Source organism: Centruroides sculpturatus, unplaced genomic scaffold, assembly GCF_000671375.1.
Source record: "Centruroides sculpturatus isolate CEXI.00-Female unplaced genomic scaffold, Cexi_2.0 scaffold951, whole genome shotgun sequence".
NCBI lineage: Eukaryota > Metazoa > Arthropoda > Arachnida > Scorpiones > Buthidae > Centruroides > Centruroides sculpturatus.
In genome coordinates, this window is record NW_019385256.1 from 111,977 (window position 1) to 132,318 (window position 20,342).

Below are 20,342 nucleotides of genomic sequence, written 5' to 3' on the forward strand. Positions count from 1 at the left end.
ACGTCCCATCTAAGTTATAACAGTTTCTGACGAGTTACCAAACTTGTGTGAAATTTGACATTATCATGGTAAAACACTACACCTGTTTTGTTGATCAATTCTGGCCACCTTTTCTGTTTGATGATATTACTCAATTTGTTTACTCAATGGCAGTACACTTTCAAATCAATTGTTAAATTGTCTGGTAAAAGCTCCAAAAAAAATTTCCTTAAAATCCCACCAAAGAGAGCATCTCTTTTTAAGAACATGCGGAACCCATATATCAAGCTTTGAAACGAAACCAATTTGTTTCAAGTAATCATAAACAGTTCAATTTCACAAATTTAATCTATTAGTATTATTCAGCAGTTTGCTTCAATCAGTATCTTTATTTTGTTTTCATTGGCTTCAATTGGCCATCCAGAACGTGGTGCATCTTCAATATCGAAATTGCCAAAACGAAATTTTGTAAACCAGTTTTGCCACTGTCATTCTGTCAATACATCTTCTCCATACATGTCACACAATTTTTTTCCTCTCTTGAACAGCATTCTTACCTTTTCAGTAATAAAAGAGCAAAATATGCAAAAAATGCTGCTTTCGATCTTCCATATTTGATGGGACACAAAAAATAAACAATTGCACAAAATCAAACAAAATTTTTTACAAATAAGCCTTAAAATGCTAGCTGTCAAAATATATAATGATAATATGGTTTAGAATGAAAATTGTGGGAAAAATACAACTAATCCATCTAGTGGTAAAAAAATGAAATTACTTTCTGAACAACCTAATAGTAGGGAATTACTTATTATATCTTAAGGTATGTCAAGTGATCATATTCAATACTGTCACCTAACTCATAGTCTAAAAGTACAATTTGACATTTTATCTGATTCAGTGAATAAAGATATAAGTACTCAAGAATAAAATGAGATAATTACCTAAATAACAACTCAAAGCCCGAGAAATATAGATTAAACCACCAAACGATTGCCTTAATATCGGGCTATAGTATGGCTAATTAAATGATTAGTATAAAGTAATTTGACAATAGAGGTAGGCATTAGGCACAATCTCTTAAGTAAATTAATAATTATAAATAAATAAATAAATTATTAAATAAATTTAGAACATTCTGGAATAAAAGAACTGGCCCGCGATGGGCCAGTTCTTTTATTCCAGAGTATGGTGCCTAACGCCTACCTCTATTGTCAAATTACTTTATACTAATCATTTAATTAGACATACTATAGCCCGATATTAAGGTGATCGTTTGGTGAGATAATTACCTTTTTTACAAAAACTTTGCTGCATTTAATTGTAAATTTATTAAAAAACAAATCTTAATTTTGTAGTACATTAAATTTTCAAATGCAATATGCGTGATTCTAAGTAAAAATAGTTGTTTGCACTAAGATTATCGCCATTTTCAGTTTTAAAAATTTCATTTGATTCTTCCTTTCCTAGAAAAAAGTTCATGCAATCGTAATTTAGGAAAACACGGCTCAAGTAATTGAATTCAGAACTTGGTTAACTTGTGATGATAATGATATTTATTCAGCTNTAATAACTGAAAATAATTGAAATTATCTGCCACATATTGAAGCTATAGGCAACTGCTCAAAGATGGTTTAAAAAGTTTGCTTCAGGAGATGAATCCTAAGCAGACAAAACCAGGCCAGGATGACCATTAACTTTAGATAAAGTCCACTTGCTTTAAAACAAACACTGATAAAGTGAATTATCCCATTGCTTTGGCAAAATGCCATTGTCACAATGTTAATTTTCATGCAATAGAGTGAACATAAATTTTACCAGAATTTGTTAAACTGAACTATAAATTACCTTCACAACCCCAAGAAATAGAAATAACACTATTTCCAATAATGATTTTAGTCATGTAGAAAAGTGTGAAAAGCAAAGTGGCATTATTGTAAATGAATGTTCTATTTTAAGTAGAATACATTTTCTTCTCCTAGTAAGCATAGATGGGTTCAATCTCCAGCTAGAGCAATTTAAACATCTGGTTTTAGCACACTATTCTCAGAAAATAGGGGTCAAAGTTTAAGGATAACCACCCCTTTAAATGAATGTGATGTAAACATGTACTAGATTGCATATTAAGGGTACATACAGTAATGCCAGGTTTGGCTACTTTGCACTAAATTTTGCTCCCCTTTTACTCATTTGGCACCAAAAACATTTTCTACTTTTTCAAAAATCTTCAACTGACAAAAATCATGAATTTCTTTTAGCTTTGTTTTGTTTAACCAATCTGATATACTGCTTAAATGGCAAATACTGTCTCCTCCTCATTTTGTTTGATTTAAAAATCATTTAAGTCATTAATTTATTTTTGTAAATTAATTTACAATATTATAATTTAAGGATTTTGATGGCTTATTAATCCTTAACTCCATAAATTATAGAACCTTGACCCCAATAGTAATTAATATGAATTTTTGATAAAGTGAACTTAATACTCTCCTCGAATTTCGAATGTTTCTTTTTTTTTTAAAACATTCTTAATTTGAATACATCAGAGCCAAATAGAAAACCACTAACACCAGAAAGAATCTTTTTTCAAAATCTGCCTGAAGAAGGTCTTAGATGTGGACTGAAAATGTTAGTGATAACTTTCAAAAATAAGTGCAAAGCACAATAAGCTAGTATGTTTTGATTATAATTAACACTTTGTTTAGTGGATTGTTTTTAAATTCATATTTAATGAGTCAGATGCTTGCTGAAGAGCTTCAAGTAAGTGATGAAACAATCAGGCTTTATTTACTTAAATTGGAAAAGAAATGGAAATTATGTAAATGGGTTCCTCATGCATTAAGTGCTGAGAACAAGTCACACCATCTCAATATTTGCACACTACTTCTTTCATGTTTGAAATCTGAGAATTTCTGAGATTAAACTTTGACCACTGATAAAAAGTAGATTTCAGATTTTAACTAAAATCATAGTCATCACTGGTTTGATAACCAGTGATCCTAGGCCAAAGATCCCAAAGCAAAAACTGACTCCGAAAAAATGCTTCTTTGTGTTTGGTGGATTTTGAGGAGGTATTGTTCATCATGAATACTTTGGTCAAATCTTTATAGAAGATTTGTACAGTGAGCAACTAAAAAGAATACATGAAAAATTAAGGCAAAAACAGCCATGACAAATTGTTGAAGTGTTTTGTTTTTAAAAGATAATACTCACACACATTATACAAATTACAAAACACAAAATAATGCAATTGGGACGAGAAACTTTTACCTCATCCTTCTGATTCTCCTGACTTATCTCTGTGATTATCTTTTTTTACCTTTGGATAATCTTATGCACAGAAAACAATTTATATATCATAAAACTATAAAAGAGGAGTAAGCCAATTTTTTAATGCTAAAAATGAAGACTTTATAAAAATGACATTTTCAAACTGTCTTCCTGTTGGGAAAGTAATTGAATATGAAGGCAAATATTTTGGTGAATAAAATCATTTTAAATAAAAAATACAAACATTTTTTATTCACATTTCAAAAAAGGATATTATTTATTTGGTTACCTGATATTTAAAATAACAAGTAATTATTATTTAAGTTAAAAAATTATATAAAATTTTATACATTATGACTAGTTTCACCAGAACAAAAAACATTAACTTCTAATGTATTAAGTTAAACTTAATTTATAATTATTTCTGCAATATAAGTTCATTGTTGATTATTCTTAAAAACTGTTCCATGATACATTTATTGTTTTAGAATTAACAACTTTTAAATTACAAAGTGACTTTGGAAATAGTATAGCCTTATAAATTTTTGATTCTATAAAAGAAATTTTCATTTATTTTATAGAATCATTATCATTTATTATGTTAGAACTAAGTTAGATTAGTTAGAACTAAGTTTTTGATTTAAATTGACTTAATTACTCACATGGAATTGTGGGCTTATAATGATCAGGATCAGTGGCAACTAAACGTCTTTTTAATTCATTTCTTCCAACACCAGGTGGGCCTAAATGTTTAAATTAAATAAATGTAATCATTTACTTATATATAAATTTTTACATTTATAGAAATCTCAATTTTAATCAGTTTTATATCAAAGAAAAATACATAATCTAATTAAATATTTAGAAATGATTTTTATACAGTGCTGTAAAAATTTATCAACCTTTCATTGTTCTGTGTTTTATAGTATTAGATTCTTAAAAACTGAAATTAATACACATTTTGATGAAAAGAAGCATTAATGTGTACTTTGTTTTATGAATTAAGAAAAATTATGCGCACAGATTTAATTATTAAAAATTTTTAAAAGGAAAATTATCAACACAATTATTTTAATAAAAAAAACTGGTTAGTTTATAATAAAAAATAGTAAGATAAAATATAGTATTTAATAAAAAAAATAAGATATAAATTCTATATACAATAATTCTACTAATTATCATCAATAAATTTGTCTAATATTTCTTTAAATTACAAGATGGGAGGAAGAAAGACATGTTAGAGTAAGTTTTGATAATTCCTTTTTCAAAGGTATGGTAGCTTCTTCCTTCTCAAAAGCATAACTAACAAAAAGAGCAAGGAAAATTGGTTGAGACAAAAGCACCATTTCAAAATATATTACGAAATATTGAAGTCCCATTGGAAAATCAAAGTTGACATTACATGAAAAATGACAAATTATGCATTGCATGTCTCTTCTGGACATAACTGCAAAGTCAAATTGCATAAAATATGCAATATAAAGTGTCCCAACAAATAGTCAATTTGGCAATAGCAGCAAAATACTTTAAGAATGCCAAAACCAAAGCTAAACCCATATCTTATCATAGTAAAACTGAAATTTGCTGAAAAGCACCAAATTTGAAACACTGAGTTGTAACTTGTTCTTTTATTTTTTCCGCGTTGAGAAAAATTTTTTATTCAGATGGCCTTAATGGTTGTCACTATTCCTGGCATGATTTAAGCAGAGAGCTTTAAGGTTTTTCAAAGTATAATGGTGGTGATTCATTAATAATATGAGAAATGTTTGGCTTCAATAGAAAATAAATTTCATCTTCATTAAATCATTTAAATATAGTTGCTGTATTGTGGATATACTTAAAACTCATTCATTGTCATTTGGAGAACAAATTGCTGAATCAAATTTATGATTTCAGCAAGACAATGAAATGTGTTATATCTTGCATGAAACAATAATGTGGTTTAATGATAATCAAATCAAATTACTGGAATGGCCTGCTCACAGTCCAGATTTAAACACTATAACAAACCTATAGGATAATTTAATCATACAAAAATATCTCAGAACCTATATGTAATCCCTAGTCAGTGCCATGAGTAACTAGTATGGACATATAAATTAATTATGTCTGGAAGTGAAAGATCAGACAGAGGTCCTGGTAGCATAGCTAGCAATGCATCTGCAAAGTGGCAGTTTTTTTCATGTTCCACTCCTGGCAGATTCTTTTCTTCCAGAATTTTCTAAATTATTTAATAAATACTAATTTAATAAGCAATGGTACCTAATGCCTACATCTAGTGCCAAATTACTCAAGATTTAATAATTATTAATAGTTGTAATGTAGCCCAATTTAATCCAGTAATCATTTGTCTTTACTTTAAATTAAGATTTGCATTATTGTAAGTAAGGAATATGAATCAAACTCAATCATAAATATGTATTTAATTATATGAAATCAACAACTATCAGAAAATAAACTTTTAAAATTTGACTTGTAATTATTTGTACTTGATTTACATTCCATTATCCACGAGTCCAAAATAAATTTGGATATAGTTATGATAGGAAATATGAATATAATAAAAAAATCTTTTGTAATGTAAAATTATTCAACATATCCAAACTATTGTACTTATATTTATAACAACAGTTAAAACTTACCAATTAATACAATAGGTCTATGTAAACCTAACCTTGGATACAATTTTGCTACTTCTTCATATGTTGCTATTTCTTCACGATCAAAATCTGAAATGTTAACAATCAAATAATCATTTATTTTTTATTATTTATTAAAATTTTAATAATAATAGTCTTATTGTTAAATACAAGGTTCCTACTCAAATTTTTGTTTTAAATTCCACAACACTCCCTGACCAACTTTGTACAAATTCCCTGACCCTCATATCCTTTGCAGTACAACCAGGGTTACTCATTTCCTGGAAAATTTGCCTCCAGCAGGATTACGGGAAAAATAATTTCTTTTCCCGGGATCCTGAGATGAGATAATAAAATAGAATTTCATAGGAATAAAAAATATCATACAGGAATATCATAAATTTGAATAATTTAATTTATTTTCTAGTAAGTAACTAAAAGTTTAGTGCCAATCTCACCCATATGGACGCATTAGGCTCAATTAATTTATGTTCTTCTACATTATAAGATGAAAGTAAAATAAAGCATTCCTTTGGGAGTTTTAATGAACATAATAATGATTACGAAAAAATACTATTTTATTTCTAAAGATGAAATAAAAAATATACTTATTCCATAAATTTAATGAGAAAAAAGACAATTATTGAATATTTTGAATTGAACAAAAAATACAACTTCTCAAAAAAAAAAAAATTATTTTCAGTTGAACATAAAAAAATACTGTACTACTCAAAAACTTTATAAAAAAAAATTCACTATCAAAAAAGAAAGAAAGAAAGAAAAAAAAAAACAAACTTTCATAATGACTTCAAAAAACAAAAATGATCAATACTTTGATCACTTAATCTAGTTCTCAATTTGGTCACAAAAAGACCTGCAGCTGAAACTGCCCTTTCAGACTCTATTGAGGTGGGTGGAATGTTTTTCAAAGCTCTCAAAAGAAGAGAAATTTTCTGAGATTTTATGCCTGTTTTTTTTTTTTTTTTTTGAAAATTGCTAACTCAGTTTCTAACTGCTCTCCAGCACTTAATTCTTTGTTTACTGCTCTCTGCTCATCGTATTCTTGATCTCTCGGATGCTTCAAGATATGCATTTAGCTTGTCAGCTAAAGTCATTTCATTCGGTAGTGTGAAAGTCTGTGATTCTTGTACATATTCATTACATTCACTAGAATCAGAAATAGCAGGTTAGCAGGTTCTCCAAAAAGGTGATCAAACATTTGTTTTTCTGATGAAATTATAATTGTCTCAGATTGCTGGAATGCACTGTCACTCTCGAACTTCTTATATTTGTTTTCACCAGTAAGATAAAAGTAACAGTCCCATCAATTTTTCGTTTCTTCTCTCTTTTATGCGGATAACAAAATATTCATGTACTTTTTTAGAAAAAGCAGTGTTCAATTGTTTCAGTTCATTCAAAACAAAAGAGGTAATATCTCTAATGAAAATAGAGTAGATTTTCTTCTACCTAGCTTTACAACAGCTAGTTTTAAGGGTTCTAGTGATGCCACAATGCCATAAATTACATCAACTCCTTGTTTTTCAAGGCTAAGAGTACTATTTTTATCTTCTTTGAGATCAATGAGAGCTTTCAACATGAATGGTCTTATCTTGATATACTGTTCTAGCATAGTTAACAACTGTTCCATCTGGTTTTTGAATCTAACATTAAATGTAAGGGTTTTCCATGATCCTGTTTAATGTATTCTTGTAACACATTATTCTTCACAGGTGACTTACGAAAGGTTTTAGCTATCTTTCTGACTTTATTGATGATTTGAGAGATGTTGATTTCATACAATTCAGATACTATATCTATTTCAAACAGATTTTCATTGAAGTGTTCATATTCTGAAATAAATTTTTCAACCTCAATACCTTGAAGTGAAATCTTCTTCACTTTTATCAATGTTATACTCATCTCTTTGGTGATCTATTTCTGGCTGGTTTTCATCAATAAAGGGGATTGTAAGATGCGTAGATGATTTCTGATACAAAGCATCACACACTGCTAAGTGGATTCCATGTGCATAACACAATTGGTGCTCACATTCAATTAATGTTCCCATTTTTTTCATCACAGTTGCACCATCAGTTACACAAGCCACCATGTGTTTTTCCAAAGAAATATGATATTCAGCTAACTTTTCTTTGACCACATTAACAGCAACTTCATCCGATAGAGAACCAGAAATCCTTACCATTCCTAAATTCCTAAATTTTCCCTCCCCTATGTGTACATTAATATTCATATATTGGCGATTGTTTAGAGAGGTGTACTTGTCTAATGATATACTAAACCTTGTTCCTGAAATTATTTTCTCTGCAATTTTAGAAATCAAACTTTCTTTTATCTGTTTGTATTGTGAGTGAACCAGATCCATGACATGAGTTGGATTTGTTGGCAAAGTATACTCTTTCTCTGCCAAAGATTGTCCGACATATTCACTTTTTGCAATAGAATTAATACTATACCATCTAGCATAGACAACTTTGTAACTATTTCTTGTAAAGTATTCTGTTTTATTAAAAATAATGATACATTTTGCTGAGAGGCTTTCCTGTTGTTACTACTACATCCACGTTCTTCATTTTTATTATCAGAATCACTAATAGAAGACTTGTTTATATTTTGCTTAGCTTGCAGGTGTCTGATAAGACCACTATTAGACCAACTTTTGCACTTTTTCTCAGCTTTACACTCTTTACAGGTTGCTGATTGTTGTACTTGGTTTTGTAAAAAATGTTTCCAAACATATTATCTGACATTACAATGGTTTGATTTTATAAATTATATTAAAATAAATTGTTGTAAAATATGATTAATTGACTAATAAAGGAATTTCAAATAATCACACTTAGAGTTACAAATGATAAGATATAAATGGAAATATAACCTTTAACAAATTCCTTAACTTATAAATGCGAATTTGAAACTAAAGTGCATACATAGATATTACATGAACTAACAAGTAGAGATTTGTAAAACATAGGTAATAATATGCAGCATGAAACCTCAAAATTTCTCTCTTAGGCAAGTCTTCAAAATGCAGCTTTTCGTATAATAAATTGTAGAAAGAAAACCTGACATGATAAATTATCACTGAAATGTGAGATTTCTCAGGATTTTTCTCATAGGGAATAAACGACAGGAATTATGGGAAAGAAATCATAAGTACTGTACAGCACATTGACAAAATAAAACATCATATGACTTTAAAAGTGAAAAAATAATATTGGACTTCACGCCGAATATTGGATAAGTAAAGTTGAGAAAATTATCATCTAGGCGTTAACAACCTACAGCTATCGCTACAAACAACTAGCGCTTTCAACGAAACTATTTTCGTCTTCTTCAGGTTGATAGAACAGTTAATAACCTTCAAATTCAAATTACAGCAACAGCAAACCAACATTGGAATAAACTCAAAATAGAACAAAACAGAGAATTTGAAAGATGCGCGCTCGATGCCGACGCGCATGAGCAATAGATTATTTTGCGAGAATGCGGAGCTAGCGATGTTGTTTTAACCTGTTGTATAAGTTGACCCACAAGGAAGGCACATCCAGCGTGGGGGTGTTGCATAGATTTAGCACGCTGGTAAATAGCGCCTCCGCTGGTAAATAAATATATACAAGAGGTTCCTGCTATCACACTGTTTGAGTATCCCCACTTGGTCCCACATCGGAGTGCATTGGTGTTGCAACACCAGTCTTGCCAACTCGGTGTCGCACCTACCCATACTAATAGATTGTTTGTGTTCGGAGATGCAGCAAGACAACATTCTGGATGTCGCTCCGATATACTGGGTATGTGTACCGGCTGTTATACTTTCCAATGGGATGGAATACACGCCAGACCGCTCTAGCACAGAAAAAGGATCCCTGTCATTGCATAACACTCTTCTAAGGTTTGGTCGCGGCAACACTGGCAGGAAAAGCGCATGCTGCCTAAAAATACGGCAAATGCAGCCAGTAATACGGCCACAGAATGGTAATGACGGCTGGATTATTGTACATTCTTCCGAGGCCTGCAAAGTCGTGTCAGGAAATAGAGATTGTTTAACCTTTCTAAGGATGTACCTGTACTTAGATCTAGCATAACCCGCCGCACTTACCGCTGCACTTATAGCTTCAAGCTCGATGTTGACAAGAGCTTGATTGGAAGAAAACAAAAATGCCCTTCTAATTAGAGGGGCGATAGCTGCGTTGACGTAGTGCTGCGGTTGGTACGCGGTGGCAGGTTAAAGGAGGTATGCTGTTGAACTTATGGAACACGGAGAACTCTATCCCACCCTGGGCTTTGGTGATCTTTAAATCTAAAAATGCAATCTCACCTCCCTTTTCCTTTTCTCAGGTAAACTTGATGGTATAATAAACCTCCATAAGATAACTTTTGAGGATATGGAATTCCTCTTTCACATGTTGCCAGGCTACTATGATATCGTCCACGTATCTAAGATATAATAGCGGGTATGCTATGGTGAGAGGGGAGCTAAACACTCTTTGCTCAACACGCCTCATGAGTAATTCTGCCAATATAGCAGAGAGCGGAGAGCCCATAGGTACCCCTTGTTTCTGTAGATATACTTTCCCGTTGAACTGAAAGTAATTATTTTCCGTGATAAAAAGCAAGGCCTCTTGTATTTCTAGGATTTGCTGCACTGTAAAGCCCTCCTTAACAAGCATAGCATTGGCGAGCATAACCGCCTCAAACTGTGGTACCGAGGGGTAGAGTGCAACCACATTCATCTTGTAGAAGTTGTAATTGCTATGGGATAGATTATCCAATACAGAAGAAATAGCGGCCTTTGCTGCAATGGACGATGACGTAACTAGGGGCGATGGAGGAAGGAGCCCACCCAGTAACTTAGCTATAGCCTTCTCCAGGTGGTAGGTTGGGTGGGACCTTTTATTAACCAGCAGCCTTAGAGGCCAGTTCTCCTTATGGGTTTTTACTTCAAAAAAGATCCTAGGACAAGCTACATTGGGAGGTGGATCCACGCATGCAGGAAGAGCGGAAATACTTGGAAGAGATGCTATTTTCCTTAGTACCGAAGGGGTTGGATCAGACTGTAAAACTTCAGCATGGGAAAGCCTGAGGAAATCTGAGGCTCTGGTCAGAAAATCCTCTTCTTTGCACAAAACAAACTTCTTCTCCTTGTCTGAAATCAGGAGCCGTAGACCTCTCTCCTGCAGGTACCGCTTTACAATATGGCTGTTCACACAATTGCTTTTTATCACGGAAAATAATTACTTTCAGTTCAACGGGAAAGTATATCTACAGAAACAAGGGGTACCTATGGGCTCTCCGCTATATTGGCAGAATTACTCATGAGGCGTGTTGAGCAAAGAGTGTTTAGCTCCCCTCTCACCATAGCATACCCGCTATTATATCTTAGATACGTGGACGATATCATAGTAGCCTGGCAATACACGAAAGAGGAATTCCATATCCTCAAAAGTTATCTTATGGAGGTTTATTATACCATCAAGTTTACCTGAGGAAAGGAAAAGGGAGGTGAGATTGCGTTTTTAGATTTAAAGATCACCAAAGCCCAGGGTGGGATAGAGTTCTCCGTGTTCCATAAGTTCAACAGCATAACTCCTTTAACCTGCCACCGCGTACCAACCGCAGCACTACGTCAACGCAGCTATCGCCCCTCTAATTAGAAGGGCATTTTTGTTTTCTTCCAATCAAGCTCTTGTCAACATCGAGCTTGAAGCTATAAGTGCAGCGGTAAGTGCGGCGGGTTATGCTAGATCTAAGTACAGGTACATCCTTAGAAAGGTTAAACAATCTCTATTTCCTGACACGACTTTGCAGGCCTCGGAAGAATGTACAATAATCCAGCCGTCATTACCATTCTGTGGCCGTATTACTGGCTGCATTTGCCGTATTTTTAGGCAGCATGCGCTTTTCCTGCCAGTGTTGCCGCGACCAAACCTTAGAAGAGTGTTATGCAATGACAGGGATCCTTTTTCTGTGCTAGAGCGGTCTGGCGTGTATTCCATCCCATTGGAAAGTATAACAGCCGGTACACATACCCAGTATATCGGAGCGACATCCAGAATGTTGTCTTGCTGCATCTCCGAACACAAACAATCTATTAGTATGGGTAGGTGCGACACCGAGTTGGCAAGACTGGTGTTGCAACACCAATGCACTCCGATGTGGGACCAAGTGGGGATACTCAAACAGTGTGATAGCAGGAACCTCTTGTATATATTTATTTACCAGCGGAGGCGCTATTTACCAGCGTGCTAAATCTATGCAACACCCCCACGCTGGATGTGCCTTCCTTGTGGGTCAACTTATACAACAGGTTAAAACAACATCGCTAGCTCCGCATTCTCGCAAAATAATCTATTGCTCATGCGCGTCGGCATCGAGCGCGCATCTTTCAAATTCTCTGTTTTGTTCTATTTTGAGTTTATTCCAATGTTGGTTTGCTGTTGCTGTAATTTGAATTTGAAGGTTATTAACTGTTCTATCAACCTGAAGAAGACGAAAATAGTTTCGTTGAAAGCGCTAGTTGTTTGTAGCGATAGCTGTAGGTTGTTAACGCCTAGATGATAATTTTCTCAACTTTACTTATCATATGACTTACTATGCAAATATGCTATACATACTATATATAGCATATTAGCAAATATGCAAAATTATACTATATATACTCACCGTCATTTTCTTTAGCATCATACATAATCTTTTTAATTTTTCTTGGCCTGAATTCTTTTCTAACTGGTAACTGACAACCAGGAATAATTTCATCATTCTGTTCAGACATGTCACGCATTGCAGCTAATCTTCTGAAATTAAAATTATTACATTATCTAATTTCATTTACATAATTATGAGCATCTATCATTACTAAATTTTATTATGAACTAATCTTTAGTGATTAGTTCATAATAAAATTATTTCTTCATGAAGGTTTTTATTATTATAGATTAATATTTCTTATATAAAGTTTCTATTTTAACTAAGGAATAAGATTTTTGTTATACAAATGAGTATTTTTCAGGAAAAAGTTTTAGGTGATTGATCTTCTACTGTAGGTTTCTTATGAATATCATTTAATGACAACAAAATAATAATGATATTATAACACTCAACAGCAAACTAATTATAGTCTGCTTATCTTTTAAAAATAATAATAAATTAAAACATTCCTAATTGGTTGGTCGATAGACCAGCTAAAAAAACAACATATAATTATAAACCTATCTGTATAAAAATGACAAGTGACATTTTTCAATTCCTTTTTATCTATGTAAGAACTTTCATCATATATGATTTTATGAAATGAGAACAATTATACAAATACAAACATACAAAATACATCACTCTGAAACTGTAAGAAGATACAGCAGATTAAATCAAGATGGAGTTTTTTTTTAATTAAAATCGTAAGGTTGGCCCATCACAAGAAGTTTTATTGGTCAAATAATCATAAATTTGGTGATTTTTGTCGACATATGAAGTGTTTGAAAATCAAATAGCAAATAAAAGTGTTTTAGAAGGAAAAAAACTTATGTTGTATATAATGGGACTTTGAATCATGAAATATAAACATATTGGCAATTGCACTGTAGTGGTCATATTTAACAATAAATGTAATATGAGAGACAAACTACCCCAGATGACCCACCCTAAACTTTCAATGACAATTCAAGGATCCAATGGAAACAAAAAATAATCAACTGTCCAACAAAGGCTTGCAGGCTACTATTTGCAAGCCCTTGTTGATGCTCTCATTTCCATTCTCTCCAAGAAGAGAATCTTTAATCAAACTAGAGACAAGAAAAAGTCATGTTCAATCCTCCAGACAGGAGAGATCCTTGCTATACCCTATGAACCAACCCAGAGAGTTAAGTTCAAGTAACCAATCGAGGTAAGTTCCATCCTCACTGATTAGATCTAATCCTCTCATATCCACTGAATAATCTTTTCACAGGGAAAAAAAAAGCTTAGTTTGAACCACTGGAGAAAAGTGGATAAAGTTGTTTCCACTCCAAGAACCCACTGATCTTCCAATTCCACTGAATATGCAGGTGGAATCAATTGTCCACCTCAAGAATACACTTATTCTATCTTGGAAAATTTTATAGCTAACACATTTGTACAAGTACTGTACATGCTATTGCCAAACAGAATACACAATGTAAGATATATATAGTTCTGTAATATAAATAAAAATCTTGCCTCAAAAGAGAAATTCAAAGGCTAATCTCCAGTCTCTTCTTCTTCTAACAGTAATATACTTGCTGAAGACAAAGGAGTAAAGAGTCTCATATATGTGACTTGACTTTTCAGATATTATAAAAATAGACTGGTATCAATCATCTGACATTATAAAACAGTTATCTAACTACAGTATATTGAGATCCCACAACATGTTGAGTGACAATCTCAAAATATTAACTTGTACAGATTAACTAATGAGACCTTGTTTTTACAATCAATCATCTCTTGAATAATTTTATGATTTTTTAAACTCTGAATAACTAGAAGTTAATTTTGCATTTGATAACATGGAATTTAAATCTTATTTTAATTTGATTAAAAACCAATTTTATTAATTTGTGAATAATTTATAATAATAAATTTTGTAACTTATGATTAGTAAGGCTTTAAATTCATAGGCTGCATTTTATTAACTTTAAAAACATGAATTAAAAAATTTCAGATAGAAGATAGCTATAAAGATACAGATCTGCACAATGTGAAAATATTCAGGTAAATTAACTTTGATTTAACTTCCTGAAAATAAGTGGTTCTATAAATATTACAGTAATAAAAAGAAAGTTGAATTTGAAAAAGAAGTTGTAAAGTCAGGTTCAGCTGGTCATTAGGGATCAGGAAGGGTCCCATTAATAATTTTTTCAAGGAAACCAAACTACTTACTGATAAAAAAAAATCATCTGTTATTATTATAAAAATAAAAACAATTTTTCATGAAAAAATTAATTTATCACCATATTCCACTATGCTTGGACCCCAGATAAATAGCATGTAACTGTTCTATCAACCTGAAGAAGACGAAAATAGTTTCGTTGAAAGCGCTAGTTGTTTGTAGCGATAGCTGTAGGTTGTTAACGCCTAGATGATAATTTTCTCAACTTTACTTATCCANTTATAATAATAAATTTTACTAATGCATTTAGGTTTTTAAATTGTTCTTTCTAATAATTTATTATTTTCAATCTTTAACAGATTAGTTTTACAAACCAGATTTTTTAAAATTATATTTAATAATAAAAAACAAATTTTTAGAATTGCTAAACCCTATTTAAAAATATAAAATAAGATGTTTTATTATATAAAAAAAGAATTTTCCTTGCAATTATGAAACTGGCTTCAAAGGCAAAGGAAAAAAAAGCAATATTTTTCTTTATTATTCATTAATAAAATCTGTTATCCTTTACACAAACAAGAATTTATTAAATGTCCCTTAACAAATTTTCCAAATTTATTAAAATATTAACAAAATGGAAGAAAACTATTAAAAATACATTTTTTATTGTAAAAATCAAAATTATCATTAAAATGATCAATGATGCCATTTAAATTACATTTACCATTTTTGTATTTTATTTTTATTTATAAACTAGTCATTAACACCTCCCCTCAAACTGAGGGTAAGAATTTAATTACGGGGCATTACAAAAGAGTTAAACTATTTCAAAAAATTTCTTATTGATATTCAATGATTAGAAGTATTGTAAATTGTTTCTCAAATTTTTTGCCTAATGCATCATTTTGAAAATCACAAAATGTTTTAAAATTTAAATATTGTGATCAATATTAAAGTATAATATTAGGGATAGTCAAATGAAAACGAGACAGATAGGAAAAAAGTAAGTAAACTGTCTATTATTTCAAAAGTAATTGCCATAACTGTTAATATATTTATCCCACTGTGAGACAAGATGGTCAATGCCTTCATAGAAAAATGTTTGTGGTTGCCTACAGAACCACAATTGTATCCAGGCATGACCCTTTTCGTCCGAAGCTAATTGATGGCCACGAATGTCTTTCTTCGGGGCTCCAAAAATATGGAAATTGAATGGGGAGAAATTGAGACTGTATGGAGGATGTGTATGGACTATGCTGTAAAAGTTCCCAGCGAAACTTCTGCAGCATAGTCAAAACAATCTTGGTAACATGTGGATAAGCATTATCCTGCAACAGAATGATGATGTCTGGCAACATTCCTGGGTGTTTGGATTTGATGGCACGCTTCAATTTTTGCAAAGTTTCTATGTACCGCTGTGTGTTAATTGTGGCGCCATGTTCCAGAAAGTCAATGAGCAGCAACTTCAATAGTGATGGTGGACGTACACACGACTCACTGACCTCACTTCGAACACGTCTAACAGACAAATGGCACAGTGGTGAACATTCACGCTGTTCCTTCCTAATTCCCAGTAGAGGGCACTTGTATATACACACCTACCTGCATTACCAACTTCCTTGCCACACTTGTTATATAGTCTGTCTCGTTTTCATTTGACTGCCCCTAATATAACATCAATCCTTCACCTATCACCTCCTTTGCCCGAACAAAAATGTTTCACATCCCTATTACTGATTGCTTCCTGAAACCTGGAATTCCAGTTGATTATAGAGAGGTTGAGGTGCAAGTTCAAACGTTAAACTTGTACGGCAAGCAGAAGTACACGTTTGACATTTCAAGTCCAAGTAAAAATCGTTGAGGCGTCCGTTCATAACATCACATGACTCAGTGAACATCGCGCATTGACTCATGGGAAATAAGTTGAAAAAATGACAGATACATTTTGCATGGAGGATTTTCAGCAAAAGTAAATAAACAAATTAAACTGTTTAATAGGATGTTAATAACACTAAATAATTATTTTTTTACTATAATTAGCATCGTGTTTTTCTTGTTATCACGACATACTTCTGTTGAGAGAAGTAGTGGCTGTAAATCCCTATGCATATGAAAATCCGAAAGGTGCTTGGAAAAGTATATCTAAAAATTTATGGACGTATTAGACTGTCGACGGTAGAAGATGCAGGGAAACAACAAGTTTACTTCTACAGTATTATGCCAAGGTAGTAGACAGCCATCTTGTCTCCCATATATATAGTATGTTACAAAAGTATAACACCACCACAAATTTTTTATTAGAAAACAGTTTTATACGTTTTAAGACAATTAAAAAAATATCATTTTCAAGCTTTTTATCTTTTAATAATAATATAAGTTATCACTTTTTACTTGTTACCAAAGTATAGGCACACTTTCTAAAAGTACATAAAAATAAATTTTAAATATATTTTAAACACTTTTAATATTTGGTTTCATCCCCTTTGGCTACAGTTATTTGAAAAAATTCTGTTAGCATGGAGTTTATTACTTTTTTAATTGTTCATTTTTAATTTCATCCCATGTATCCATTATTGCAATTTTCAATTGATTTAAAGTTTCATATTGTTTCCCATTTTGATAAACAATGGATGCTAAAATCCCCCATAAATTTTCAATGAGATTTAAATCTGGATAACATGAAGGCCAGTTAATATTACATCAATATTTTCTTTCTTAAACCAATTTTTTGTTGACATTGAGACATGAATGGGAGCATTATCTTGTTAAAACTATCAATACCATTTATGTCCTCCAATTAATGCACCAAATGTAATCATATTTTTGTCAACAAATACTAAATTAGTTTTATCTTCCCATCCATTCCATTTACCTCCAAAACTATCCCAAATCATTATAGACCCATGGCTTATTTTAACTCTGCTTTCTCTTCTTAAATCATGCCAATAATATGAAAACTAGTGTTGAAACAAATAGTATATTCAGCCTCAGGCCGAATACCAAATATTTGGCCAGGAGCGTGGCCGAATATTCGGCGCGATTAACGTACGTATGAAAATTGGCGCGCAAACCGCATTATGGCAATGACCATGCTCTCTATTGGCCCGCTATCACTACGCTTCGCCAATCGCATTAATTCTTCACAGTTGTAGCGGACAGACAAGAGCGTCATGGCAGTATATGATAAATGATGATATCAAATGTGGATAGCAATGAAATGACCTACACATGTAAATAACAGAAAAAGAACAGAGAAGGACCTCGAAAATGTGAAAATAAATATGAAATTGAGTTGATAGCATAATCAAACAAGTCGAGGCAGCTTATTGGCACAAAATTCACAGCCATCAATGCCAAACAATTGTTGTCATAGACTTCAGAAAGCTAAATGCTTGTAATAAAAGTCACTTAGCATGTACTGGCGAAAGCCTGGGGCCTTTCAGTCTACCAAGCTGTCTCGAATCTGCGAAATCATAACTGTGACTTATACCGACGTCCTATCTGTCTCTTTTCACTGTTATCACCAAGCTATGAGTCACGTAATTGTAAAATGGGAAATCTACAACGGAAAAGTAACGAATCGAAAGTATCGTAAGCGTGTATTATGATGTATGTATAGGCATACGTGGACTAGAGCAATAGAGGAAAGAGAAAGGAAAGAGCAAAAACGAGCACTTAAAAAGGATAGGCAGGGTCAGACCCTCAGATGTGCGAGGATTCTCCAACGATAGACGTGTACGTGTGCTGATCTTTGTAATTATAAATTGTGAATACATGTGACTAATATTATTTTCTTTTTTATTTTGTGCATGTTATAAGTTATAAATAAATATAAACAAACAACACTAACCTGATAACATTAAATCTAAATACCAAAATGATTAATTTACTGTGTTTTTGTTATTTCTTACTTCTGTTTTTAGTTATTCGGCCGAATATTTAATCACTATTCAGTTAGTGATGTAATGAATATTCGGTTACATCACTAATGAAAACCCATCAGGGCCATATAAATTAAACTTCTCCTCACTAAACATTATTTCTTGCCATTCTTCAGTCTATCCCATCTTGTCTTTAGCCCAATTTAAATTAATTGATATGTGTTTGACAGTTAAAGGTAGTTTCAACTTTATTTTTAAAACACTTAACACCTTATAACACTGAAAATATTTTTATTTTTAAATATTTTACATTGGAGAACTTTAAAAAACTATGACAAAGAGTTGCATGAGATACATCTATTGGTATTTCAACAGCAGATTGCCTTGTTGACATCTTTTATATTTATAAGCTTCAAAACTTCTCTCTCATTCCTGGATGTTAAACATGATATATGTTGAATATATAAAAAAATGGATATTTGTGAAAAAAATTTATCCTACATTATGAAATGTAAAAAACCTGATAAAATAATTAAAATAATGATAAAAATAATTAATATTTCCAGTAATAGTTTCAAAATAAATTTTTTAAAAAACAAAACTTATGGTGTTATTATACTTCGGTAACAGACTGCAGAACCAACCCTATTTTTTAGAAGTATAAAATAGAGAGTGCAAAATGTGTACAGCGAACGGTCCGAACACCGCCATCTGGCAATTCTAGGCGATCAATAACGGCATTTGCTTCATCTAGAATGGCGAGTAGAAAATTGGTTAAACTTCATTTTTTTCTGTTTGGGGTTAAAATTATGACCTATTTTATTAAAATAACAATTATTTAAGCATTTAAGAATAACATTGTGAAGAAACAGACGATTTTAATCCAGAAATTATTTAATTATTCAATTTTTTAGCAAGTGACGTAAAGTGTCGATAACATTTTTATAGCTGTGTTCATAAAATAGCTTATCATAGTTTTCTTTTCAGAAGCAAGACTGAACCAAGATAGAGAGGAAAGAAGAGTTTTTAGAAAAATCTGACTTAGAAAGAAAAGAAAAAGAAGCATTATTAGAAATACTTTTGAAAACTTTGAATAAAAATTGAAGAAAAATTTTTATAAAATTGAAAAAATTATTTATTTATTGATTACATTCTAAGTATTTGTCCAATTTGGGGTGTAAACAATTAAAATAATCTGTTGTTGCACTACTTTATAAACATGTGTGACAGTTTGTAAGTAGTGCACCATCACTATACAGTTTACCAACAGGCTGAAGATACAATTCAAAATTTTTTTTTAAATCTAGAAAAGCAAATATCTAAATAATTTTCCCAAATACCCATTCCACACACTCCCTTACTGAACTCATCCTGGAATTAAATACAGTAGACCCCCTATAATGCAGGTTCCTATAACGGAGATTCCTATAATGTGGCGAAAAAATTGAGACAGTATTCATATAAAGATACTAAAAGGGACTCGTAAAACGTCATCGCCGACTCGTGTTGCGACAGGATTGGTCGAATCTGGACTAATAGTAGATGAGCAGCCAAACTACTTACACGCTACAGAGAGTTTAGGCGAGTAAGTTGAGTTTACTATCGTCTATACAGTATTATATATAAATTAGGTACTGTATATATAATTATATATTAACTTAATTTATTTTAACTTTATTATAATTATATATATATATTTTCCGCCGTCCAGCG

The 20,342-nt window shown here is 31.8% G+C and overlaps 1 protein-coding gene across 2 annotated transcripts in view; it reads right to left on the reverse strand.

Annotated features, from left to right (window-relative positions):
- The window catches only part of LOC111636790 (MAGUK p55 subfamily member 7-like), a 112,654-nt gene that overhangs the window by 8,217 nt on the left and 84,095 nt on the right, over positions 1-20,342 (reverse strand). For both annotated transcript variants that reach the window (XM_023382122.1, XM_023382123.1), the window contains exons 11-13: positions 12,570-12,700; positions 5,892-5,978; positions 3,912-3,992 (exon numbers count right to left, since the gene is read on the reverse strand). In XM_023382122.1, the coding sequence (XP_023237890.1) occupies positions 3,912-3,992; positions 5,892-5,978; positions 12,570-12,700 (299 nt within the window). The remainder of the gene's footprint in view (positions 1-3,911; positions 3,993-5,891; positions 5,979-12,569; positions 12,701-20,342) is intronic.